Raw genomic sequence first — 23,686 nt, forward strand, 5'->3', positions numbered from 1 at the left:
TTAGCTATGAGATCGGAGCTTTTATAGTACATTTAATGCTGTCAAGTAATCAGCTGGATCACTGGCCACTCAACTCCCGCCTCAGGCTGGCAGACGTAGTTCCTGAGCTGCGTGAATCCCGTGGTCATGCAGGGACATTTGAAATGTGGGGGGAAATGTATCGCTGCCACACCGGCAAATACGCCCGAGGGAAAGACACCCGGGGGCATGATAATGGCAGGATTCCCGATCCGCTCCAACTTTTTTCAAATTTCTTACCCGACCCGCCTCCAGTTGCACCTGCATGGACCCCAGAAAATTATGGCTATCGCCTCCGGATAAGGGATTGGCCATTTAGGACTGAGATATGGAGACATTTTTTCATTCAGAGGGTTGTGAATCTTTGGAATTCTCCACTTCAGAGGGCTATGGATGCTCAATTGATGAGTATATTCAAGATTGAGATCGATAAGTTTTGGGGCACTAAGGGAATCAAGGGATCTGGGGATAGACCGGGCAAGTGGAGTTGATGTAGATGTTTAGTCATGAACTTATTAATTGGTGGAACAGGCTCTGTTCTTATGTCAACAATTTTTAAAACATAGAAAAACATCATAACAATTTTACTCATTTGCTGTCCCAGCATGGAACTTCGCCCATTAGAAGTGCAAATGAGGAATTCGGGGACAGAGAGTTTTCTGGCAAGGCCCACATTCCTAATATACATTCCCAGCAGTAAAGCTTCACGCAAAGGTTGTGATTTCGTAAAATTTACTCCCTTGCAGACATCCTTATCAGATTTTCTTACTGTAAGGTTTACTTGCTATTACATAGGAATGTATCTAAATTTGGCAGATGGAGTATAAGGTTATCCACTTTGACAGAAAAAATAAAAAAGCTAATTTTTATTTGAATGGAGAAATATTACAAAATGCTGCAATACAGAGGGACCTGGGGTCCTTGTGCATGAAACACAAAATGTTAGTATGCAGGTACAGCAATTAATCAGGAAGGCAAATGGAATTTTGGCCTTTATTGCAAGGGGAATAGAGTATAAAAGCAGGGAAGTCCTGCTACAACAGTACAGGGTATTGGTGAGGCCACACCTAGAGTACTGCGTACAGTTTTGGTTTCTTTATTTAAGGAGGGATATACTTGCATTGGAGGCAGTTCAGAGAAGGTTCACTAGGCTGATTCCGGAGATGAGGGGGTTGACTTATGAAGATAGGTTGAGTAGGTTGGGCCTATACTCATTGGAGTTTAGAAAAATGAGAGGTGATCTTATTGAAATATATAAGATAATGAGGAGGCTCAACAAGGTGGATGGAGAGAAGATATTTCCACTCATAGGGGAAACTAAAACGAGGGTGCATAGTCTCAGAATAAGAGGTCGCCCGTTAAAACTGAGATGAGGAGGAATTTCTTCTCCGAGGGTTTTAAATCTGTGGAATTCTCTGCCCCAGAGAGCTGTGGAGGCTGGGTCATTGAATATATTTAAGGTGGAGATAGACAGATTTTTGAGCGATAAGGGAGTAAAGGGTTATGGGGAATGGGTAGAGAAGTGGAACTAAGCCCATGATCGGGCTCGAGGGGCCTACTCCTGCTCCTATTTCTTTTGTTCTTATGTTTTTATGTTCTGGCATAAATGGCAGACCAACTGAACAAATACTTTGGTTCTGTCTTCACTAAGGAAGACACGAATAACCTCCCGAAAATACTAGGGGACCGAGGGTCTAGCGAGAAGGAGGAACTGAGGGAACTGAGGGAAATTCTTATTAGTCAGGAAATGGTGTTAGGGAAATTGATGGGATTGAAGGCCGATAAATCCCCAGGGCCTGATAGTCTGCATCCCAGAGTACTTAAGGAAGTGGCCCGAGAAATAGTAGATGCACTGGTGGTCATTTCCAACATTCCATGGATTCTGGATCAGTTCCTATGGATTGGAGGGTAGCTAATGTAACCCCACTTTTTACAAAAGGAGGGAGAGAGAAAACAGGGAATTATAGACTGGTTAGCCTGACATCGGTGGTGGGGAAAGTGCTGGAATCAATTATTAAAGATGCAATAGCAGCGAATTTGGACAGCAGTGACAGGATCAGTCCAAGTCAGCATGGATTTATGAAAGGGAAATCACGCTTGACAAATCTTCTAGAATATTTTGAGGATGTAACTAGAGTGGATAAGGGAGAACCAGTGGATGTGGTGTATTTGGACTTTCAAAGGGCTTTTGACAAGGTCCCACACAAGAGATTAATGTGCAATATTAAGGCACATGGGATTGGGGGGTATTGTATTGATGTGGATAGAGAACTGGTTAGCAGAGAGGAAGCAGAGAGTGGGAATAAACGGGTCCTTTTCATAATGGCAGGCAGTGACTAGTGGGGTACCACAAAACTGCCACCAAGCTCATGGGCTACAGGGCTGTAGTAATACCTGCCCTCCTGTATGGCTCAGAGACATGAACCATGTACAGTAGACACCTCAATTTGCTGGAGAAATATCACTAACGATGTCTCCGCAAGATCCTACAAGTCCTCTGGGAAGACAGGTGCACCAACATCAGCGTCCTCATTCAGGCTAACATCCCCAGCATTGAAGCACTGACCACACTCGATCAGCTCCGCTGGGCAGGCCACATAGTCCGCATGCCAGACACGAGACTCCCAAAGCAAGTGCTCCACTCGGGCTCCTTCATGGCAAACGAGCCAAATGTGGGCAGCGGAAACGCTACAAAGACACCCTAAAAGCCTCCCTGATAAAGTGCAACATCCCCACTGACACTTGGGAGTCCCTGGCCCAAGTGGAGGAAGTGCATCCGTGAGGGCGCTGAACACCTCGAGTCTCAACGCCGAGGGCATGCAGAAATCAAGCCCAGACAGCGGAAAGGGCGTGCGGGAAACCAGTCCCACCCACCTCTTCCCTCAACAACTATCTGTCTCACCTGTGATAGAGTCTGTGGCTCTCATATTGGACTGTTCAGCCACCAAAGAACTCACTTCAGGAGTGGAACCAAGTCTTCCTCAATTCTGAGGGACTGCCTATGATGATGACCGCAAGGTTCAATGCTGGGACCCCAGCTATTTACAATATATATTAATGATTTGGACGAAGGAATTGAGTATAATATCTCCAAGTTTTCAGATGACACTATGCTGGGTGGCAGTGCGAGCTGCGTGGAGGATGCCAGAAGGCTGCAGGGGGACTCGGACAGGTTAGCTGAATGGGCAAATGCATGGCAGATGCAGTATAATGTGGATAAGTGTAAGGTTATCCACTTTGGTGGCAAAAACAGGAAAGCAGAATATTATCTGAATGGTGACAGATTAGTAAAAAGCAGAGGTGCAATGAGACCTGGGTATCATGGTACATCAATCATTGAAAGTAGGCATAAAGGTACAGCAGGCAGTAAAGAAAGCAAATGGCATGTTGGCCTTCATAGCGAGAGGATTGAGTATAGGAGCAGGGAGGTCTTGCTGCAGTTGTACAGGGCCTTGGTGAGACCACACCTTGAGTATTGTGTGCAGTTTTGGTCTCCTAATCTGAGGAAGAACATTCTTGCTATTGAGGGAGTGCAGTAAAGGTTCACCAGACTGATTCCCGGGATGACAGGACTGACATATGAAGAAAGACTGGATTGTATAGGCTTATATTCACTGGAATTTAGAAGAATGAGAGGGGTCCTCATTGAAGCATTTAAAATTCTGACGGGATTGGACAGGTTAGATGCAGGAAGAATGTTCCTGATGTTGGGGAAGTCCAGAACCAGGGGCCACAGCCTAAGGATAAGGAGTAAGCCATGTAGGACCGAGATGAGGAGAAACTTTTTCACCCAGAGAATTGTGAACCTATGGAATTCTCTACCACAGAAAATTGTTGAGTCAGTTCGTTGGATATATTCAAAAGGGAGTTAGATGTGGCCCTTACGGCTAAAGGGATCAGGGGGTACGCCGAGAAGGCAGGAGTGGGGTACTAATGTTGCATGATCAGCCATGATCATATTGAATAGTGGTGCAGGCTCGAAGGGCCGAATGGCCTACTCCTGCACCTATTTTCAATGTTTCTATGTAATGCAGGAAATGATTACAAGTTTCCTTTGAATGTTTTGCGCTTGTAAAGGTTTTAGACTAGGAAGAGTTAAAAGATCTTTGCCAATGACTTACCTCATCTTGAGACCTGTCTATAAACATGTCTTTCTCAAAAACTCCTCTTTGGGCAAAAATAGAAGGATTTAGCAAGGCGGAAGCAGTTGCTTCATCACCATAGTTAATCTTATCACTGATACGACGAAAACGAGGGGCTGGTAAGTCAGTACGAATAGAAGGTACACCAAAGGTTCGAAACTCTGTTCAGAATAAAATATACGATAATTAGGTCAAGATATTTTTATTTTAGACAAAACTAGTTTTTAACAGCATATATAATGTAGGCAGAATTTTAATGTTTGGACCCGCCGGGAGCAAGAGGGCCCGGTAGAGTATGGGAAACCTACACGTCCGAATTTCCCCACATTGATTGACATGCTGGCTTCCAGTCGGGTGAGGAACGCTGGAGAAGAGGCCGCAACTAACAGGTAGGTGCGAGCCCTGAACCCGAGGAGGGGGGCTCCGATCCCCTACTTTGCGGCGGAGGTTGTCCGATGGTGGGGGAGATTGGGAGCCAGGGAGTGGAAGCACCCCTGCTCCTTCTGGGTCAAACGGAGTGCTTCCCGAGGCTGTCCTCGGCTCGCTCCAGCTGCTGGGAATCCTGAAGCCCGGGAACCCCAGCCAACCAGTTAAATCTGCACAGCCGGTTAAATCTGAGGCTTCCAGCCTCATTATAATATTTAAAGTGCCAAGTCACCTCCTGACTTCCCGCTCCAACCCTTCCCACCTCCGTTAAAACCGGAAATAGGCGGGTTGGTGGTAGGTTGGGGTTGGGATTCAGGTTTCATAGGCGGTCCCTCGAAACGAGGATGACTTGCTTCCACGTCAAAAAAGAACGAGTTCACAGGTGTTTCAATGAATGACTCAAACTACAGCCTGAAGGGTGGAAGATGCCTGTACGTGCACTTTTTTAACGTGGGGTGGCCACACCTGGAATACTGCGTGCAGTTTTGGTTTCCATATTTACGAAAGGATATACTTGCTTTGGAGGCAGTTCAGAGAAGGTTCACTCGGTTGATTCCGGGGATGAGGGGGTTGACTTATGAGGAAAGGCTGAGTAGGTTGGGCCTCTACTCTTGGAATTCAGAAGAATGAGAGGTGATCTTATCGAAACGTATAAGATTATGAGGGGGCTTGACAAGGTGGATGCAGAGAGGATGTTTCCACTGATGGAGGAGACTAGAACTAGAGGGCATGATCTTAGAATAAGGGCCGTCCATTTAAAACAGAGATGAGGAGAAATTTCTTCTCTCAGAGGGTTGTAAATCTCTGAAATTCGCTGCCTCAGAGAGCTGTGGAAGCTGGAACATTGAATAAATTTAAGACAGAAATAGACAGTTTCTTAAATGATAAGGGGATAAGGGGTTCTGGGGAACGGGCAGGGAAATGGACCTGAGTCCATGACCAGATCATCCAGAATCTTATTGAATGGCAGAGCAGGCTCGAGGGGCCGTATGGCCTTCTCCTATTTCTTATGTTCTTATGTTCTTTAACCTCACACCGACCCCAATCCACGCATGTTTTTAAATTGTTAAAATTCCCCACATATTCTCCACGCAATGTAGTCATCAGGCATAAATCGTAATTAATTTCTGCATTATATGGTTATTTGACCTTAGTTCATACAACATTTTGGACTGTGATGGTTTATGTAATATCATGAATAACCTAAGCAAAAGCTTTAGTTTCAAATCTCTAATTGATGAGGCAGGTCACACTAAAAGTTGAAAAATGGAAATATTACATGTGTTCGTTTTTCAAAGACCTGGAAGGAAACAATTCATAATTAATAGTTATTAAATATTCTCTCTGAAAAAACATCTTTTCTAACTTCTTGGGCACAAGTTTCCACATGATTTGCGCCTGATTTTTAGGAGCAACTGGTGGAGAACGGACTATCTTAGAAATCGAAATTCTCCACATTTTTTTTTCTGCAGTTCTAGTCAGGTAGAACAGTTCTACTTTGGAACAGAATTTTTTCTTCAAAAGGGGGCGTGTCCGGCCACTGACGCCTGATTTGAAAGTTTCCACAGTGAAAAGGTACTCCAAACTAAAGTAGAATGGAGCAAGTGAAGCGTCCAGAACGAGGTGGGGGGAGGGGAAGGGAAGTCATTAAATTCTATAATAAATCCTTATTTATACTTATACAAATATACAAATAAATCCAACCTGAATAAACATTTATAAGCAAAGAAAGTGCTTCAGGCAGGCCTTTCAGGACCGAAGGCTGAACGGGCCGGCCCGAGACTTCGGGCAGGGCACGTCCCCAGCACCAGATTTACAGGTAGGTGGCGTTGGGTCGGGTCGGGTCGGGGAGGTTCGGTTCGGGTCGGGGGGGGGCGGGGGGAGGAAGAGAGAGGGGGGGGAGAGAAAGAGAGGGAGGGGGGGGGGGAGAGAGGGAGGGGGGGGGGGGAAGAGAGGGATCCAGTCCGGGAGCGGGAGTCGGGTCGGGTCCAGTCGGGGGGGGGGGGGGAGCGGGTGTCGGGTCTGGTCCGGAGGCAGGGGGGGGGGCGGGGAGCGGGTGTCGGGTCTGGTCCAGAGGCGGGGGAGCGGGTGTCGAGTCTGATCCGGAGGCAGGGAGGGGGAGCGGGTGTCGGGTCTGGTCCAGAGGCAGGGGGGGGGGGCGGGGAGCGGGTGTCGGGTCTGGTCCAGAGGCGGGGGAGCGGGTGTCGAGTCTGATCCGGGGGGGGGGGGAGCAGGAGCTGGCCGTGGGAGGAGCCTTATTCACGCAGCCCCAGTGAGGCCATTCGGCCAGGGCTCGTGGCTGCGTGCTTCGGGCCCCTCCCACACAGTTCGGTGCCTGGAGCCACTGCACTTGCGTGCCCACTGTAGTGCGCATGTGCAGAGGTCCCGGCACTGTTTTCAGCGCAGGGACCTGGCTCCGCCCCCCCACAGCTCGTGCTGGCTGCGCCGAGGGCCAGAGGACCTGCAGGTAGGTGGAGAATACGGACGATTTTTTTAGGCGCACTTTGTGGCGCGAAAAACGGGCGTCCAGGTCGGGATTGCGCCGTTCTAGGCGCGTGTGGAAACTTGGGCCCCTTAATTCTAATTTGGCATAACCTTATTGGATAAATTTTCACCTTCAGCACTCCTGGTGCTGAGATTCACACACTGGGAGCCTACATCGGGAATCCAGACGCACGGTCCCACAATTTCCCATCAATTAAAATTAATGGATGGGGACTTTTCTCTTGGGAGAAAAGAAGGATAACGATGAAACTTGATAGAGGTCTTTAAGATTTTCATGGGCACGGAGAATTTGAATCTTGGCACAAGAACTAAGGTCTAAGGGATAGAGTTTAAAGTAAGCATTTCAAAAGAAAATAGGTGACTTTTTTCTGTACAAAGTGGTAGAATGGAAAGCCACTGCAGATTTTTTGAAAAGACTGGATGAATTCCTGGTAGGGAAAGGGACACATGGTTATTAGTTCCAGAGTTACAGTAAGGGAACTGATGAATAGTTTGGGAGGGTAGGCTAGTTGGACCAATGAACTTGGAATTTCCATGGACATTCACCCTATCTTATATGTTGTCAGATTTTTAAGCGATAAGGGAATAAAGGGTTATGGGAAGCGGGCAGGGAAGTGGAGCTGAGTCCATGATCAGATCCGCCATGATGTTAAATGGCGGAGCCAAATGGCCTACTCCTGCTCCTATTTCTTATTTTCTTATCTCCTGCCGTAAGTTCGGTGGGGGGGATCGACGGAAACCCTGAAAAGTCAGTTTTAATGTCTGTTTATGCCTTTTCTACAGTGCTTCCACCAGTCTTCCATAAAAGGTATGGCATGAGATTAGGAGAACTCCATGCAGGTTCTACCTCATGATCTTCACCTGCCCAAAACATTACTCTATGTTACCATGTGAAAATTGTAGAATTTGTGCACCCAAATTCCTGGTATGTGCAAAGCACTGTATCAGAGGCTCTGACGATGAAAATTTACTCTCTATTTTTCTTAGTTTATATTTTCTTTTTTGGTTTGCTATTTAAATAAAAAAAACTTTCCTGTTAATTCATTTAGATCGAAGACTGTGTGATATGTCCAAAGGTCACATTAAATGGGAGTGGTGGTTATACTTGTTTTTTATTGCATTTTCATCTCTCTTTTTCAATTTAATTTTCTTGTCTTTCTTAAGTTTCCTTTTCTGGCAGTCATATTCCTTACTAATTCCTGTATTTTTTTTACTCAATCATTTTAATGTTTTCCATGTGTGTTTATGTTCCTGAAAGCGGTATCAAAATTAGTAAAATATTGGCTGTCCTCTGCATCCTATGATGGCTCTAAATTGAATTTTTCCGATTCACCAAGAGAGTATGGTATTTGATCACAAAACCACAGAATCATAGAATTTCAGCACAGAAAACTGCTATTTGATCCATCGTGCCATTGCCGATACAGGTACTGGTATCACATCAGAGCTATCTACTTCAATCCCATTTTCGACTCTTCGCTTTAGTATTTTCTTCAAATGTTAACCTAATTCCCTCTTAAATGCAGTGACTGATTCTGCTTCATTAGTCATTTTCTGGCAATGCATTTCCATAGTGTAAAAAGAATTCCTCTATCCGCCCCCTGCATGCCACAATACTGATCTGAAAATTATGCCCTTTATTATCATTTCATTGCCTCAACGAAATAATGGGAGGAATTTTAACCCCCACCCCCGCCCAACAAAGCTGCTTTACTTTGTGTTTAAGAAACCATGGTCTGTATGCACCTAACTTCGGGTTTAAGAAACCATGGTCTATAAGGACCGCTGGAGGCCGCCACCAAACGGGATACATTTTTAAAATACTTAGCTGAATGTGGAGCTGTGAGGTGTAGTAGTTTTCCTCCCGGCTCCACTACAGTGCCGAAGACTGATTACAACCCTACCAGATCGCTTCCCCTCTCTTTTAATCATTCCTCTCCCTCCCGATTGCTTCTTCCCTCTCTCCCGATCGCCCCCTTACTTCCAGTCACTTCCTCCCCTCTCCCAGAAGCTTACTGAGGAACGCTGCTAGCGACGCAGCAGCCTGAAATTAAAATCCTTTTCGCAGGTGAGCTGCCTGGAGATGCCCAGTGAACATCTGCAGCTCTCCTGTAAATGAAGCATGAGGCCCAATATCAGGCCTACACATTTCGGCACAGGGATCGTTCCCTGTATGCAATTTGCATGCCAACTGCTAGACCATGTTGTAGAAACATAGAAACATAGAAAATAGGTGCAGCTGTAGGCCATTTGGCCCTTCGAGCCTGCACCACCATTCAATAAGATCATGGCTGATTATTCACCTGAGTACCCCTTTCCTGCTTTCTCTCCATACCCCTTGATCACTTTATCCGTAAGGGCCATATCTAACTCCCTCTTGAATATTTCCAATGAACTGGCATCAACAACTCTCTGCGGTAGAGAATTCCACAGGCTAACAACTCTCTGAGTGAAGAAGTTTCTCCTCATCTCAGTCCTAAATGGCTTACCCCTTATCCTTAGACTGTGTCCCCTGGTTCTGGACTTCCCCAACATCGGGAACATTCTTCCTGCATCTAACCTGTCCAGTCCCGTCAGAATTTTATATGTTTCTATGAGATCCCCTCTCATCCTTCTAAACTCCAGTGAATACAGTCGATCCAGTCTCTCCTCATATGTCAGTCCTGCCATCCCGGGAATCAGTCTGGTGAACCTTCGCTGCACTCCCTCAATAGCAAGAACGTCCTTCCTCAGATTAGGAGACCAAAACTGAACACAATATTCAAGGTGAGGCCTCACTAAGGCCCTGTACAACTGCAGTAAGACCTCCCTGCTCCTATACTCAAATCCCCTAGCTATGAAGGCCAACATACCATCTGCCTTCTTCACCGCCTGCTGAACCTGCATGCCAACTCTCAAAAGAGAGTTTTAGATTGTTAGGAAATTGGGAAAAGTTCTGGACATGAAGTTGAACTACAAATAGTTAACACATTGGATGGTCACCTCCTGGAGGTATTCACTATAGAAGACACGAGTTGCATACCATAGGAGGTCCTACAACTAAGTTGAATAGAGGTGAATTTCCACTGAGTTGTGCCACATTCATGCCAATGAAAGAAGATATCCGGCCGCCAGTGGTCTGGAGAGGTATTTGCACAAGGGTTTCCTTAGATAGATGTTGGATCCAAATCCAAAGAAATTACAGTTGTCATTGGACCACAATTTGGCTAATTTTCTAATTACGTATCGTAATACTCCTCATACAACTACTGGTAGAACACTAGCAGAGTTGTTTCTCAAACGACAGCTACGAACCAGATTCTCATTGTTAAAACCAAACTTGGCACAGTCCATAGAAGAGAAACAATTAAGACATAAAGAGAATCATGTTAGGAGTAGAGTAAAAGAGAGAAATGTGAAATTAAATCAGAAGGTGAGAGTGAAGAACCATCACCATAAATGGTTAAAGTGTTACCAGGAAGAGTGATGAAGATATATTTGGTCAAGATGTTTGATCATGGACAGGTTAGGTTTGTTCGCATTGATAATATTTTACCTACAGATGTGGAAGGAGTTGAAAGTTGGAATTATTTGAGTATTTCTGACTCATCAAATAGTCTTATTACAAGTACAGTACTAGTAGCATATCCTACATCAGATGTACTAGAAACTCCACGAGAAAGTCAGAATTTAAGTCTGAGTCCGAGTCAGGTCGACAAACAGTCTGAAATTGTAGAGAGTTCAAATGTAAATCAAGGGCATCCCTTGGAGGAAAACTTTCCTCAGGATCAGCCTAGAATGAGTCTAAGTTCGACATCATGTTTGGAAAGTTCAGTTCGAGAGCGAAGGTATCCTCTTCGAAACAGAAAACAAGTGCTTAAGCTTGATTTGTAAATATGGCAAAATAAGTTCATATCCTTTGTTATGTATAACCATGCAAGTTATGTATGATGATTGTTTGTTATAATTACTTCTTCATTAAGGATGGAGGCATTGGTAATGGTAATGCAGCCATTGCTGTTTACAACAATAAAGAGGGAACAGGTCAACTGACAAGTTCCTGAAGCTTTCAGCCATCTTAGAGCTTGTGTGTTTGTGAGGTCGTACAGAAGATATCACATTGATCAACCAGCATGCGTCCCCTTTCCAAATGGTGCTGACCGCACCGCCAGTGTTAATGGGGTGGTAAGGCTACCGACCCCATTTTGAGGTCATTACCGCCCCGTTAATGCCAAGCGAAGAACAGGTGGAGAACCACAGACATAAGCTCCAATGCAGTATACTACCATTCTGCCTAGTAATAAATTATTTCATAGGAGTATCTTAGTTGAGTTTCTAAATTGGAATATCTAATACTTATTTAGTTATTAACAGCACAAACCAAACATTTGATTTAAAGTGCAAATTACAGATAATGCAATTTCATGTATTCAGAAATTAATCTTAACACTGTAATCATGTACTCCATACAAAAAAAAAATATTTTCTAGGTAACTGAAAAGACAGACATAGATAGGCACACTTACTGGCTGTTGATTGACCACCTACGACAGCATTGATCAATGAAGAGGTTGTGCGATAGTGGTCATTAGACTTATCTTCTTTTTTAGTTATAGTTCTGAGCGTCTTGGCTGAGCTACCAATATCTAATGGTACAAAATCTTCAGGTGCTACAAGCCTGGTGTCATTATCAATTGGTGAGTTTCCTATTGGAGAAGTAGATCCTGTTTAATAAACATGCATACGTTTGATAAAGTGCCAGATAATAGGCTTGTCAGCAAAGTTGAAGCCCATGGAATAAAAGGGACAGTGGCAGCATGGATACGAAATTGGCTAAGTTTCAGGAAGCAGAGAGGTGCACAGTGTGTTCCCCAGGGCTCGATACTTGCACCACATTAATTTTATTGATATATATTCAAGTTAGTTATGGATAAGGACAAGGTGAGACCTGGAATAAAAGTCCCAAATCGGGGAAAAGCTAATTTTGCTAAGTTGAGGAGTGATTTGGCCACAGTGGACTGGAAACAGCTACTCGTGGGTAAATCAGTGTTGGAACAGTGGGAGGCATTCAGGGAGGAGATGCGGAAGGGTCAGGCCAAACATGTGCCCTTAAAGAAAAAGGATGGAAATAACAATTCTAGAGCCCCCTGGATGTCTAGGGACTTACAGGGGAGGATAAAAAAAAAGGGAAGCTTATGTCATATACCGATAGCGAAATACTATAGAATCTTTGGAGGAATATAGAAAGTTAAGAGGTAAAATTAAAAAGGATATTAGGAATGCTAAGAGAGAGCATGAAAAATTCTTGGCTAGTAAAATTAAGGAAAATCCTAAGATGTTCTATAAGTATATTAAGAGCAAGAGGGTAACTAATTAAAGGGTAGGGCCTATTAGAGACCATGAGGGTAATCTTTGTGTGGAGGCGGAAGATGTTGGTATGGTTCTTAATGAATACTTTGCATCTGTTTTCACAAAGGAAAGGGACATTGCAGATACTGCTATCGAGGAGGAGTGTGAAATTCTGGATGAAATAAACAGAATGAGAGAGGAGGTATTAAGCGGTTTAGCAACTTTGAAAGTAGATAAGTCACCAGGCCCGGATGAAATAAAAGAGGAAATAGCAGAGGCCTTGACCATCATTTTCCAGTCATCTTTGGATTTGGGCATGGTGCCAGAGGACTAGAGGACTGCTAATATGGTACCCTTGTTTAAGAAGGAAGGGATAGGCTGAGTAATTATAGGCCTGTCAGCCTAACCTCAGTGGTGGGAAAATTATTGGAAAACATCCTGAAAGACAGGATAAATCTACAATTGGAAAGGCAAGGATTAATTAGGGACAGTCAGCACGGATTTGTTAAGGGAAGATCGTGTTTGACTAACCTGAGTGAATTTTTTGAGGAAACAACCAGCTGGTTCGATGAGGGTAGTGTGTACGGTGTAGTGTATATGGACTTTAGTAAAGCTTTTGATAAGGTCCCACATGGTAGACTGGTCACAAAGATTAAAGCCCATGGGATCCAGGGCAAAGTGGCTAGTTGGATCCAAAATTGGCTTCGAGGTAGGAAGCAAAGGGTAATGGCTCATGGATGTTTTTGTGACTGGAAGCATGTTTCCAGTGGGGTTCCGCAGGGCTCAGTACTGGGTCCCTTGCTTTTTGTGGTATATATCAATGATCAAGATTTGAATATAGGGAGTATGATTAAGAAGTTTGCAGATGACACTAAAATTGACTGTGCGGTTGATAATGAAGAGGAAAGTTATGGGGCTAGATTTTACACTTTTGTGCATATCGCCCAAAAATGGGCGTTATTTCCGACGTGGGCGGTAAAAATGGATTTTCAGATCGCCGGCTTCTTGCCCAGTCTCAAAGCACCTAGTCTCCTTTTTTGAAATTGGGTGTTACCGCAAACAATATGAAATGAGCTGTAGCGTTAAATCTCGCTGACATTCTGCCGTAAAGTATGGCTGTCCTTAGCAATGGCATGGCATCGCTCGATTCCCGCAATTCAGGAGGTCAAGGGTCTTCATGACATGTGCAGAAGAGGGAACAGAGAGGGAGCTGAGAGGGACTGAAGGCATGTGTGGCTGTGGTGTGTGCTTGTTTGGCTGTTGTGGGAGGCACGAGGGAGATTCACCAGCAGCAAAAAGCCTATTAAGCACCAAGAACATAGTTGGCACTGAGTTTTTGTCCAACAAATAAGATATAACATGGAAGGGATGGTAGAGGCCCTGGAGCTGGTAGCCAGGAATACTGGTGGCAGAGGGCTCCCAGTGGTCCCTGAGCACGGTACTGCACCCCAAGGTGCCGCACCCCCATTGCCAACCACACGAGAGCCAGGAGCAACATTTTGCTTCTGGCTCGGAGCACATTCCCACCTCGGGACCATCCTCTCCCGTATCCGTCCAAGCAGCAGTTCAGCCGTCATCTCCCCCCGCAATGAAGCATCACCTGAGGAGCTCCTCGGCCAGGCGGCTTGGAGTCAGGAGGGAATGGGGAAGGGGTAGAGATGGGGAGGAGAAGTGGGGGGAGGGGATTGGTGGGAAGGGTTGGTTTTTACAGAAATACTGATGATTTCAGACAACTGTTTGGTTTAAATGTTTTTTAACAAAACCTTGTTGTGCATTGGCTCAGATAGCTGCACCGTTACACGCTGGTGATTTCTTATCAAAGGGTATAATTACATTTAACTTCAATCAAATTAAACTTTAACTGTCACCAAGGTGATGCCCACCATTGATGTATGACCTGCACACCCAGCAGTGTGTCAGCCTTGTAAATACCACCAACGTTTTCAGGCAAAGCGCTCATTGATGAGCTCCTGACATAAGGCTCTTGTAGCTATCGTGCCGCCATGGGCCCTATCATGCGGTCTACAGGGGGGTGGGGGCATGGCTTCAGCGTCAGCCTGATTGTGTGGGACGATGTCAGCGTCCGCCTCTTCCTCTCTCTGCTGAGGTGGACTGATAGCCAAGTTGTGCAGCATGGAGCACATCACCACGAATTGAGCTACCTGCTCAGGGTGGTATTGGAGCTCGCCTCCTGAGTGCTCCAGGCATCTAAAGCGCTGCTTAAGTACTCCAATGGTTTTTTTCCATGATATTGTGAGTGGCTCTGTGGCTCTCGTTGTATCACCTCTTGGCTTCGGTGTGGGTGTCACACGGGGGGTCATCAGCCATCGAGCATTAACCTTGTGGCTGATTGGTAAACAAGTCAGATACAGTGTTCTCACACAGGATATGAGCATCATGGATGCTGCCCGGAAATTTAACATTCACTGCCATTGTAATTTGCTGGAGGTCGACAACGAGTTGGACATTCAGGGAGTGGAATCCCTTGCGGATTCTGAACATCTCTGCATTCTGAAAAGGTGCTCGCATTGTGATGTGCGTACAGTCTGTTGCTCCCTGCACATTGGGGAAGTTTGCAATTCTGGAGAATCCTAGAGCCCTCTCACTCTCTGCCTCCCTAGTCATAGGGAAGCTGATCAAGTCCCTCCTGTGTGCGTACAACACTTCAGTAACCTGTCTAATGCAGTAGTGTGGCATGTTGAGACAGACGCAAATGTCGCCAGATAAGGCCTGAAAAGAACCCGATGCATAGAACGACAGTGCTGCGGTGACTTTGACCTCGACGGACAGTGCAGTACTGATGGTGCTGGCAGGATGCAGATCTCCCCTTATGAATTGGCATACCTCAGTGATAACCTCTTTGTGGAAGCGCAGTCTCCAAAGGCAGGTGGTGTAGGGCAAGTCGAGGTAAGACTGCTTCTCCCTGTACTTGTGGGGGGTGTAACGTCTGGTCCTCCTCATCAGTCTGGCACATCTTACATTGGGCATATAATGCTGTGGAGCGTACCTTCGGCCATCTCGAGTCTGCAGCATGTAATTGGTCATCAAGAGAGGGTGAGAAAGGGCAGGCCCATTGCAATAGCTCTCTGTTTTCCACCGATTGGTCACAAACAATGACAAAGACACCTATTAAATTCCAATCAGTCACAGTATGGTCAAGATGTTTGTACAGATGTTCACATCAACTCCAACGACCTCCAGAGTACATCCAAACTCCCCCGAGGTTGAAGCACAGCAGCCTTTTAAAGGATGCGACATGTGATGTAGAACATGGCGTCCATAACGCTGGGATTAGTTCCAGTTAGTTCCATCTTTTCTGGGCAGTTTTTTGGGCGAGCGATATTGTGGGCGATATGTGTGCGAGGTGGTGAAAGTGACGCTGGGTGATCTCATGGCCGCTAGTTTTGGCAAATATGATCTTTACGACAAAAAAAAGTGAGCGGGCAGTATTATTGAATCTCGACGTTAATTCCGCACGGAAAGTAACACTCGACGATATTATGGCCGTTGATTTCGTCCATTCTGATGATCCCGCCCCAAAAAAGTGGGCGGGTGGTATAATTTTTTCCCGGCGTTACGCACATGGGGAAAGTGATGCTCAGCGATAAGTTTCCGAAAAATGCCCGTCAGTTTCCATTTTGTGGCTAAATGGGCGAAATATGAGCATTATACGTCATTTCCGTGGATGTTTAGTGGGCATTAAGCATGCAAAAAAAGTAGAAAATCTAGCCCATGGACTGCAGGAGGATATCAATCTACTGGTCAGGTGGGCAGAGCAGTGGCAAATGGAATTTAATTCGGGGAAGTGTGAAGTTAATAAGGAAAGGGTATACACATTAAGCGGTATAGATCAACAAAGGGACCTTGGAGTGCTTGCCAACAGATCCCTGAAAGTAGCAGGCCAGGTGGATAAGGTGGTTTAGAAGGCATATGGAATGCTTGCCTTTATTGGCCGAGGCATAGAATACAAGAGCAGGGAGGTTATGCTTACATTGTATAATACTCTGGTTAGGCCAAACTGGAGTACTGCGTGCAGTTCTGGTCGTCGTATTATAGGAAGGCCGTGATTGCACTAGAGAGGGTGCAGAGGATATTTACTAGGATGCTGTCTGGAATGGAGACTCTTAGCTATGAGGACAGATTGGATAGGCTGGGTTTGTTTTCATTGGAACAGAGGAGGTTGAGAGGAGATCTCACTGACGTGTAGAAAATTTTGAGGGGCCTGGATATAGTGGATAGCAAGAGCCTATTTCCCTTGGTGGAGGGGTCAATTACAAGGGGCCATAGGTTTAAGGTGGTTGGTGGAAGGTTCAGAGGGGTTTGCGAGGAGGCTTCTTCATGCAGAGGGTTGTGGGGGTCTCGAACTCACTGCCTGGAAGGGTGGTGGATGCAGAAACCATCACCACATTTAAAAGGTGCTTGGACAGGTACTTAAAGTGCTGTAATCTGCAGGGTTACGGACCTAGAGCTGCTAAGTAGGATTAGACTGGATAACCTCTTGTTGCCTGGCGCAGATATGATGGTAAGTACTGCAGGGAATTGAATATGACCAAGGTGATCTCCTGGACTAGTTTTGATCGCCTGGATGAGTCGGAAAGGAATTTTCCCATTTTTTTTACCCCCAATTGGCCTGGGTTTTTATCTGGTTTTTGCCTCTCCCAGGTGATCACATGGCTTCGGTTGGGGTGGAGTGTAGAATGTTTCGGTGCCAGGGGTGTCGCAGTTGTGTGGGGCAGACTAGTTGGGCTGGATGCTCTTTACCTTTACACCATTGTTCATAGGTTTATATGTAACCTTCAGGGCTGTTGACCGAGGGCCGTGCGGCTCTTTGGCGGCTGGCGTGGATACGATGGGCCGAAATGGCCTCCTTCTGTGCTGTAAATTTCTATGTTTCTATATTAATTACTTGAATGTGGGTGTACAGGGCACAATTACAATATTTGCAGATGATACAGAACTTGGAAGTATAGTGAACAATGAGGAGGATAGTGATAAACTTCAAGAGGACATAGACACACTGGTGGAATATGCAGACACATGGCAGATGAAGTTTAATGAAGAAAAGTGTGAAGTGATACATTTTGGTAGGAAGAATGAGGAGAGGCCATATAAACTAAAGTGTATAATTCTAAAGGGTATGCGTGAATAGTGAGACCTGGGGGTATATGTGCACAAATCGTTGAAGGTGGCAGGGCAGGTTGAGAAAGCAGTTAAAAAAGCATACGGGATCCTGGGCTTCATAAATAGAGGCATAGAGCACAAAAGCAAGGAAGTTATGATGAACCTTTATAAAACACTGGTTCGGCCTCAACTGGAGCATTGTGTCCAATTCTGGGCACCGCACTTTAGGAAAAATGTGAAAGGCTTAGAGATATTGCAGAAAAGATTTACAAGAATGGTTCCAGGGATGAGGGACTTCAGTTACGTCGATGGACTGGAGAAGCTGGGGTTGTTTGCCTTAGAGCAGAGTAGATTGAGAGGAGATTTGATAGAGGTGTTCAAAATCATGAGGGGTCTAGACCCACTGGTGAAGGGGTAGAGAACCAGAGGACACAGAATTAAGGTGATTGGCAGAAGAATCAAAGGCAAAATGAGGAAAAACTTTTTTATGCAGCGAGTGGTTAGGATTTAGAATGGACTGCCTGAAAGGGTGGTGGAGGCAGATTTAATCGTAGCTTTCAAAAGGGAATTGGATCATTACCTGAAGGAAAAGAAATTGCAGGGCTACGGGTAAAGGGCTGGGAGTGGAACTGGCTGAAGTGCTGTTACAGAGAGCCGGCACGGGCTCAACGGGCTGAATGGCCACCTTCTGTGGTGTAACCATGCTATACAATTGTTAAATATAATCTATTTGCACAAACATCTTGTACCTTTTGTAATAATCTTTTGTTCTAGTTCTCCTAAAGGCATTTTATCTTTCCAATTCAGAAAATTTGCAAACTCCAAGAAGTTAATCGTGCCATCCCCTTCAGTATCACAGTATTCAATTAATTCATCAATCAGTTTGGGCTCTAAATTCAGGTTAAATTGTATACACACATCTCGTAGCTCTTTTTTGTCAATTTTTCCATCACCATTCTGGAGAGAAACAAACAAAAGAAGAAAATAAATCAATGCACCAGTTTTTAATAAATGGTACAACAGTCATTTTATACAAGATACAAAACAAATCACCAGGATTACTCTGCCCAATTTCTAGCCACATTAATTTTAACACGCGGACTATGATATTATAGGCTAGAAATTGATACACTGTTCAGGGGCTAACTGAGTTTCTAAAAATAATTGTGGGTAACAAAGCCTGCTGGTTTTCATATAATTTTACAACATTGTGTTCCTGACTGAATTCCTGATATCTGTTTCTGACAATGTATACTCGTCATGATTTTCCATCGTTCGTTTTAACAGGCAAAAAATCCAGATTGGGTGGGTGGAGTGGAGGAGGGAGGTGGGAGTGGGAACATAGTGAGCATGGCAGGTGAAGCTCAGAAATGGAATGTGTACAATTGCCCCTTAGCTTTTGTTGTTTTCACTGTGGGGCTAAAAAGCTATTTCTCCCAAACAGCAGCCGGCCACCTACTCAGCTGTGAACTTCAATTAGGAAGCAATTATAGGAAGCAATTAATAACTAAAATACTAGTAAAAATACAAAGAGGGCGAAATTGGGGTACTTAGCGGCAAATGAGTTTTCGCCTGGGCAAGGTGAGAACACGCCTCCTGCTAAATTGGGTGGGGGTCTTGCGGCGGCGCTAACACATGCTGCTAACAATGCTGACATCATTGCCATGCGCAGGGCCCCGTTATCGCACCGGAGGCTAAATTAGCCCTCAGCCTGGTTTACCGCCTGGTGCTGACAATGACAGCTTCAGCTGTCATGTTTCAGTCAGGAATTGGCTGGAGTAGTGCTATTTAAAGGGAGAAGCATCAGGTCAATTTTGAATCGGCCAATAATGGTTGCTGCTTACTTCCACAGAGGCAGACAGGCGTTTTGACAGATTTCACCGAGATGGAGTTGAAGGAGTCTTCTGCCTGCTAAAGATTTTTGACATTCATTGAGAGCCGATTTGAAAGTCCAACATTTATATTATTTTATGGGGACTGTGTTGGCACATGATCCAGCGTTCCGACGTCACCGTCGGAGGCAATGTAGACAGAGAGAAAGACTGAAAAATGTGACCAGAGGGAGGAGGGCCAACAGGGCTGTCAACAGGAGACCTTACCTTCCCAGGATTTCATAAGAACATAAGAAATAGGAGCAGGAGTAGGCCATCTGGCCCCTTGAGCCTGCTCCGCCATTTAATAAGATCATGGCTGATCTGATCATGGACTCAGCTCCACTTCCCTGCTCGCTCCCCATAACCCTTTACTCACTTATTGTTCAAAAATCTGTCTATCTCCACCTTAAATATATTCAATGACCCAGCCTGCACAGCTCTCTGGGGCAGAAAATTCCACAGATTTACAACCCTCTGAGGGAAGAAATTTCTCCTCATCTCAGTTTTAAATGGGCCGCCCCTTATTCTGAGGAACAGTGTGTTCGAAGGCTGCACTTCAGCAAGGGCATGGTCACAGAGCTCTTGCAGCCAGACCTCGAGCCTCAGACCAGAGTGAGAACGACTCTCGCAGTGGCAGTCAAGGTCAACATCGCACTCAATTTCTACGCCAGCGGATCCTTCCAATGTGCAACAGGTGACATCTCCTACATCTCCCAGTTTGCCGTCCATTGCTGCATCCGTGAGGTCACAGATGCTCTCTGCAGAAGGAGAAGGGAATACATTTCTTTCCCCATGACCAGAGAGAAGCAGCTGGAGTGAGTATGTAGGTTTGCCATGGTGCAGGGCACCATTGACTGCACTCGCGTCGCTTTGCGGGCACCTGAGGTATTCCGTAACCGCAAAGGCTACCACTCACTGTGCAGTTGATGTGCGACCACACAACGAATCCCCACCATCAATGCCCGCTATCCTGGCAGCAGCCACGATGCCTTCATCCTGCACCAGACGGGTGTGCCAGCTCTCTTCCAGCCATCACATCAAGCTCGCAGCTGACTGCTCGGAGACAAGGGCTATCTGCTCTCAGCCTGGCTCATGACTCCCCTCCGCAACCCCAACACTCCTGCCCAGCACATATAATGAAAGCCATGCTGCCACCAGAAACATAATTGAGTAGACCATCGGAGTGCTCAAGCAACGGTTCCGTTGCCTTGACTGCTCAGGATGACTCCTCCAGTACTCGGCTGAGCGGGTGTCCCTTTTCGGCATCGTCTGCTGCATGCTGCACAACTTGGCCATCATGAGGGCGCAGCCATTGCCAGGCATAGCTCCACCACTTCAGGAGGAAGAGGAGGAGGAGCAGGAGCAGCAACAGCAGCAATGGAGGAAACAGCCACTCAATCGGCATTCTGCAAGGACGGTTCGCGACCGTCTCATCATACTTCGGTTCCAGTGAATTCCAGCCCACTTCCTGGTTGATCTGCACGTCCCAATCATCACATCAGTTTCCCTTTCCAAACCACAGCCCCAAAACTGAAATGAGAGAGAGCACCAAATATGCAATATTCCAATTAAAATTTATCTCACATCAATCAACACAACTATAAACAACAAAGACATTTAAGAATCACCTTGTGCAATACCTTATATCCCCTCGTAACATTGCTTTATCTATTCTAGAGCTCCTTCACAGTGTCTCCCCAATGGCTGCAGCACGGCTGGTGGAAGGCTGCTGTATGTCAGGGCCAGAGATTACAGATGGCCTTGCAGGATACCCTCGACCAGCTCTGGGCCTGAAAGGCCCGGCTGTAGACTGCACCACCTCAGGGTGGGCAGCGGCAGTCTGGGCTGGCTGGATGACAGGCAACAACAAGTGCAATGGCAGAGTGGCAGTAGTGGGTTCAGGAATGCTATCATCCTGAGAGAGGACAGTAGGTTCCTGCTCCAATGACCCACTGCCAATTCCCTGGGGCAGCACCTCAGCATCCCCACCAGCACAGATTGGTGGCCTGCTGCAACACCATGACATCCTGGGTCAACTGTGGTGGACCCAGTGGCAATGGCAGCAGTCAGAGCTCACGTGGCATCCAGCTGAGACTGCATGAGAGCAGTCTGAGCTTCCATGCCACCAACCATTGTCTGCATTGGATAAGCAGGCCCTGGTTGTGTGGTGCTTATATTGTCTTGCAGTTTGAAAATGAATGGCAGTACTGGTGCAAGGTGCTAGAGCAGGCTTTGTGTGAGATAACTTTTCTCTGTGAATGAGGTCTTTCATTGCGAGGCAGAGACAAAATCGTTGGGTCCCCAAGTAATGGTAATTATCTGGAGGTTCTCGCAAACTACGATGCATTTCTTGCTGAACGCATCAAGTGGTTCACCAACAAAGACAAGGGGCATATTTCATACTTGTCTTCCACTACTTGTGAAGAACTGATTAGTCTGATGGGTGGCAAAGTACCTGAGATGATTATCCAGGAATTGTAATCAGCGAAGTTCTATTCAATATCTGTTGATTCAACGCCAGATGTCACACACTCAGATCAGCTGACATTTGTCATCTGCTATGTTCTACCGACTGGTCGTGAGGATAGGTTCCTAAAGTTCTTGCCGATAATCGGCCATACTGGCAAGAAATAGCAGAAATAATACAGGCCTTTCTGGATGAGAAAGGGATGGACAAACTTATGATAATACTTCAAATATAAGTGGGAAATACATTGGTGTCCAAACTATCATCAAAGAGCAATGCCCATATGCGAGTAAAGTGGCTACTTGTTCGTGTTGTGACCTTGCAATCAAAGCAGTATACTCTCCCGTTTGAAGGTGATTAACAGAGCCACGTTCGCTCCATGCATTCCCCTGTCAGCGGATGCACATGTGTGAAGAAGGACTTCGAGCAGTATCGGCGACATCCATCCTTGGCATGAATCACGCCGGAGATTTGGAAGTCTTTATCACAGTCCTTACTAACTTTTTCAATCCAATGGCTTTGCATGTCTTCTAAGATATTGTCTTCCCACAGCCCAATTATTCGTAAGTTGCGCCTCTCTTTCAGCTCAGTATGCTCCAGTTGGTTTTCAACTTTTTGGACTCGGATCTCCAACTCGGCCAACTCTGGATCTGGTGCCATTAGTGGTTTCGTTGTTGAAGTTGACTGCACAATGTTGTCTTGGCTTTCATCTTCATGATCTTGAGTTTATAAGTTGGAAAAAATCTAGCAAAAGACCAATGTAATGTTATACTTGTAGTTGCCTTTGTGGAGAAATGCAAATAATAAATGATGGTCTTCCAAAGAAATTGCACTGCCTTGTTCTAAATTGTTGTCATTGTCAATTTAGTTTCAAAATGTAAGGATTTTTTTGATTAAAGCATTGTTGTTTACTGTTTATACAGGGTTTCATCAAGGTATTAGTTTGATTGTTTGGAAACATAATAAAATATTAAATGAGTGTCGTCATAGTATCAATGAGAACATAACCTGAGATGTAGACCTGACCTTGACCTGATGCATACTCAGTATAGTGCCCTATGACTTAGCTCACTAATGTTATTTACTGCAGGATGTGAATGGGGGTAGGCGGCCTATGGACAGAGGTGGGGTACTGCCCGGGGCTGAGGCACACTTACTCCATCCCTGGGTGGAGGAGTGGTGCGTTGTGCAGTGTGCACAGAGTTTCAGAGGCTGGTATGTAGGAGGTGTGGTAGCATGTACTTACCTTAATCACCATCTGAGGTCGATGAATTTCTTCCGGCGCTGTGTGAGGGTTCGTTCAGCTACAGTACGGGCCGAGACCTCCTCGGCCACTTCCTTCCACATGGCCGTGAAGACCTGTGCAATGGAGTCCTTCCAGTTTCCGGGAAGAGCGCATTCCTCCTCTCAACTGCACCCACAAATGCTTCCAATGCCACATCATTAAAATGCTGAGCTCTCTCCCTACTAGCTGGATTAGCAGCAGCCATACCAAATTCTTCTACCAGTTCATCTGAGATCTCCTTCAAATGAAGCACTGCTGAAAATGAGCAGCTACAGCTTGTTAAAACCTCCCCTTCAAGAGCTGGAATAAGCCAGTGTGAAAGATGAAACATAGAAACAAAGAAACATAGAAAATAGGTGCAGGAGTAGGCCATTCGGCCCTTCGAGCCTGCACCGCTATTCAATGAGTTCATGGCTGAACATGCAACTTCAGTACCCCATTCCTGCTTTCTCGCCATACCCCTTGATCCCCCTAGTAGTAAGGACTACATCTAACTTCTTTTTGAATATATTTAGTGAAT

General features: G+C 45.6%; 1 protein-coding gene across 4 annotated transcripts in view; it reads right to left on the minus strand.

Annotated features, from left to right (window-relative positions):
- The window catches only part of efhb (EF-hand domain family, member B), a 230,868-nt gene that overhangs the window by 68,011 nt on the left and 139,171 nt on the right, over window positions 1–23,686 (minus strand). For 2 of the 4 annotated variants that reach the window (XM_070881274.1, XM_070881275.1), the window contains 3 exons: window positions 18,290–18,497; window positions 11,597–11,776; window positions 4,140–4,321 (listed from right to left, as the gene is read on the minus strand). In XM_070881274.1, the coding sequence (XP_070737375.1) occupies window positions 4,140–4,321; window positions 11,597–11,776; window positions 18,290–18,497 (570 nt within the window). The remainder of the gene's footprint in view (window positions 1–4,139; window positions 4,322–11,596; window positions 11,777–18,289; window positions 18,498–23,686) is intronic. The other 2 variants (XM_070881276.1, XM_070881277.1) reach the window with 1 other exon arrangement.

This window comes from Pristiophorus japonicus, chromosome 5 (assembly GCF_044704955.1).
Source record: "Pristiophorus japonicus isolate sPriJap1 chromosome 5, sPriJap1.hap1, whole genome shotgun sequence".
NCBI lineage: Eukaryota > Metazoa > Chordata > Chondrichthyes > Pristiophoridae > Pristiophorus > Pristiophorus japonicus.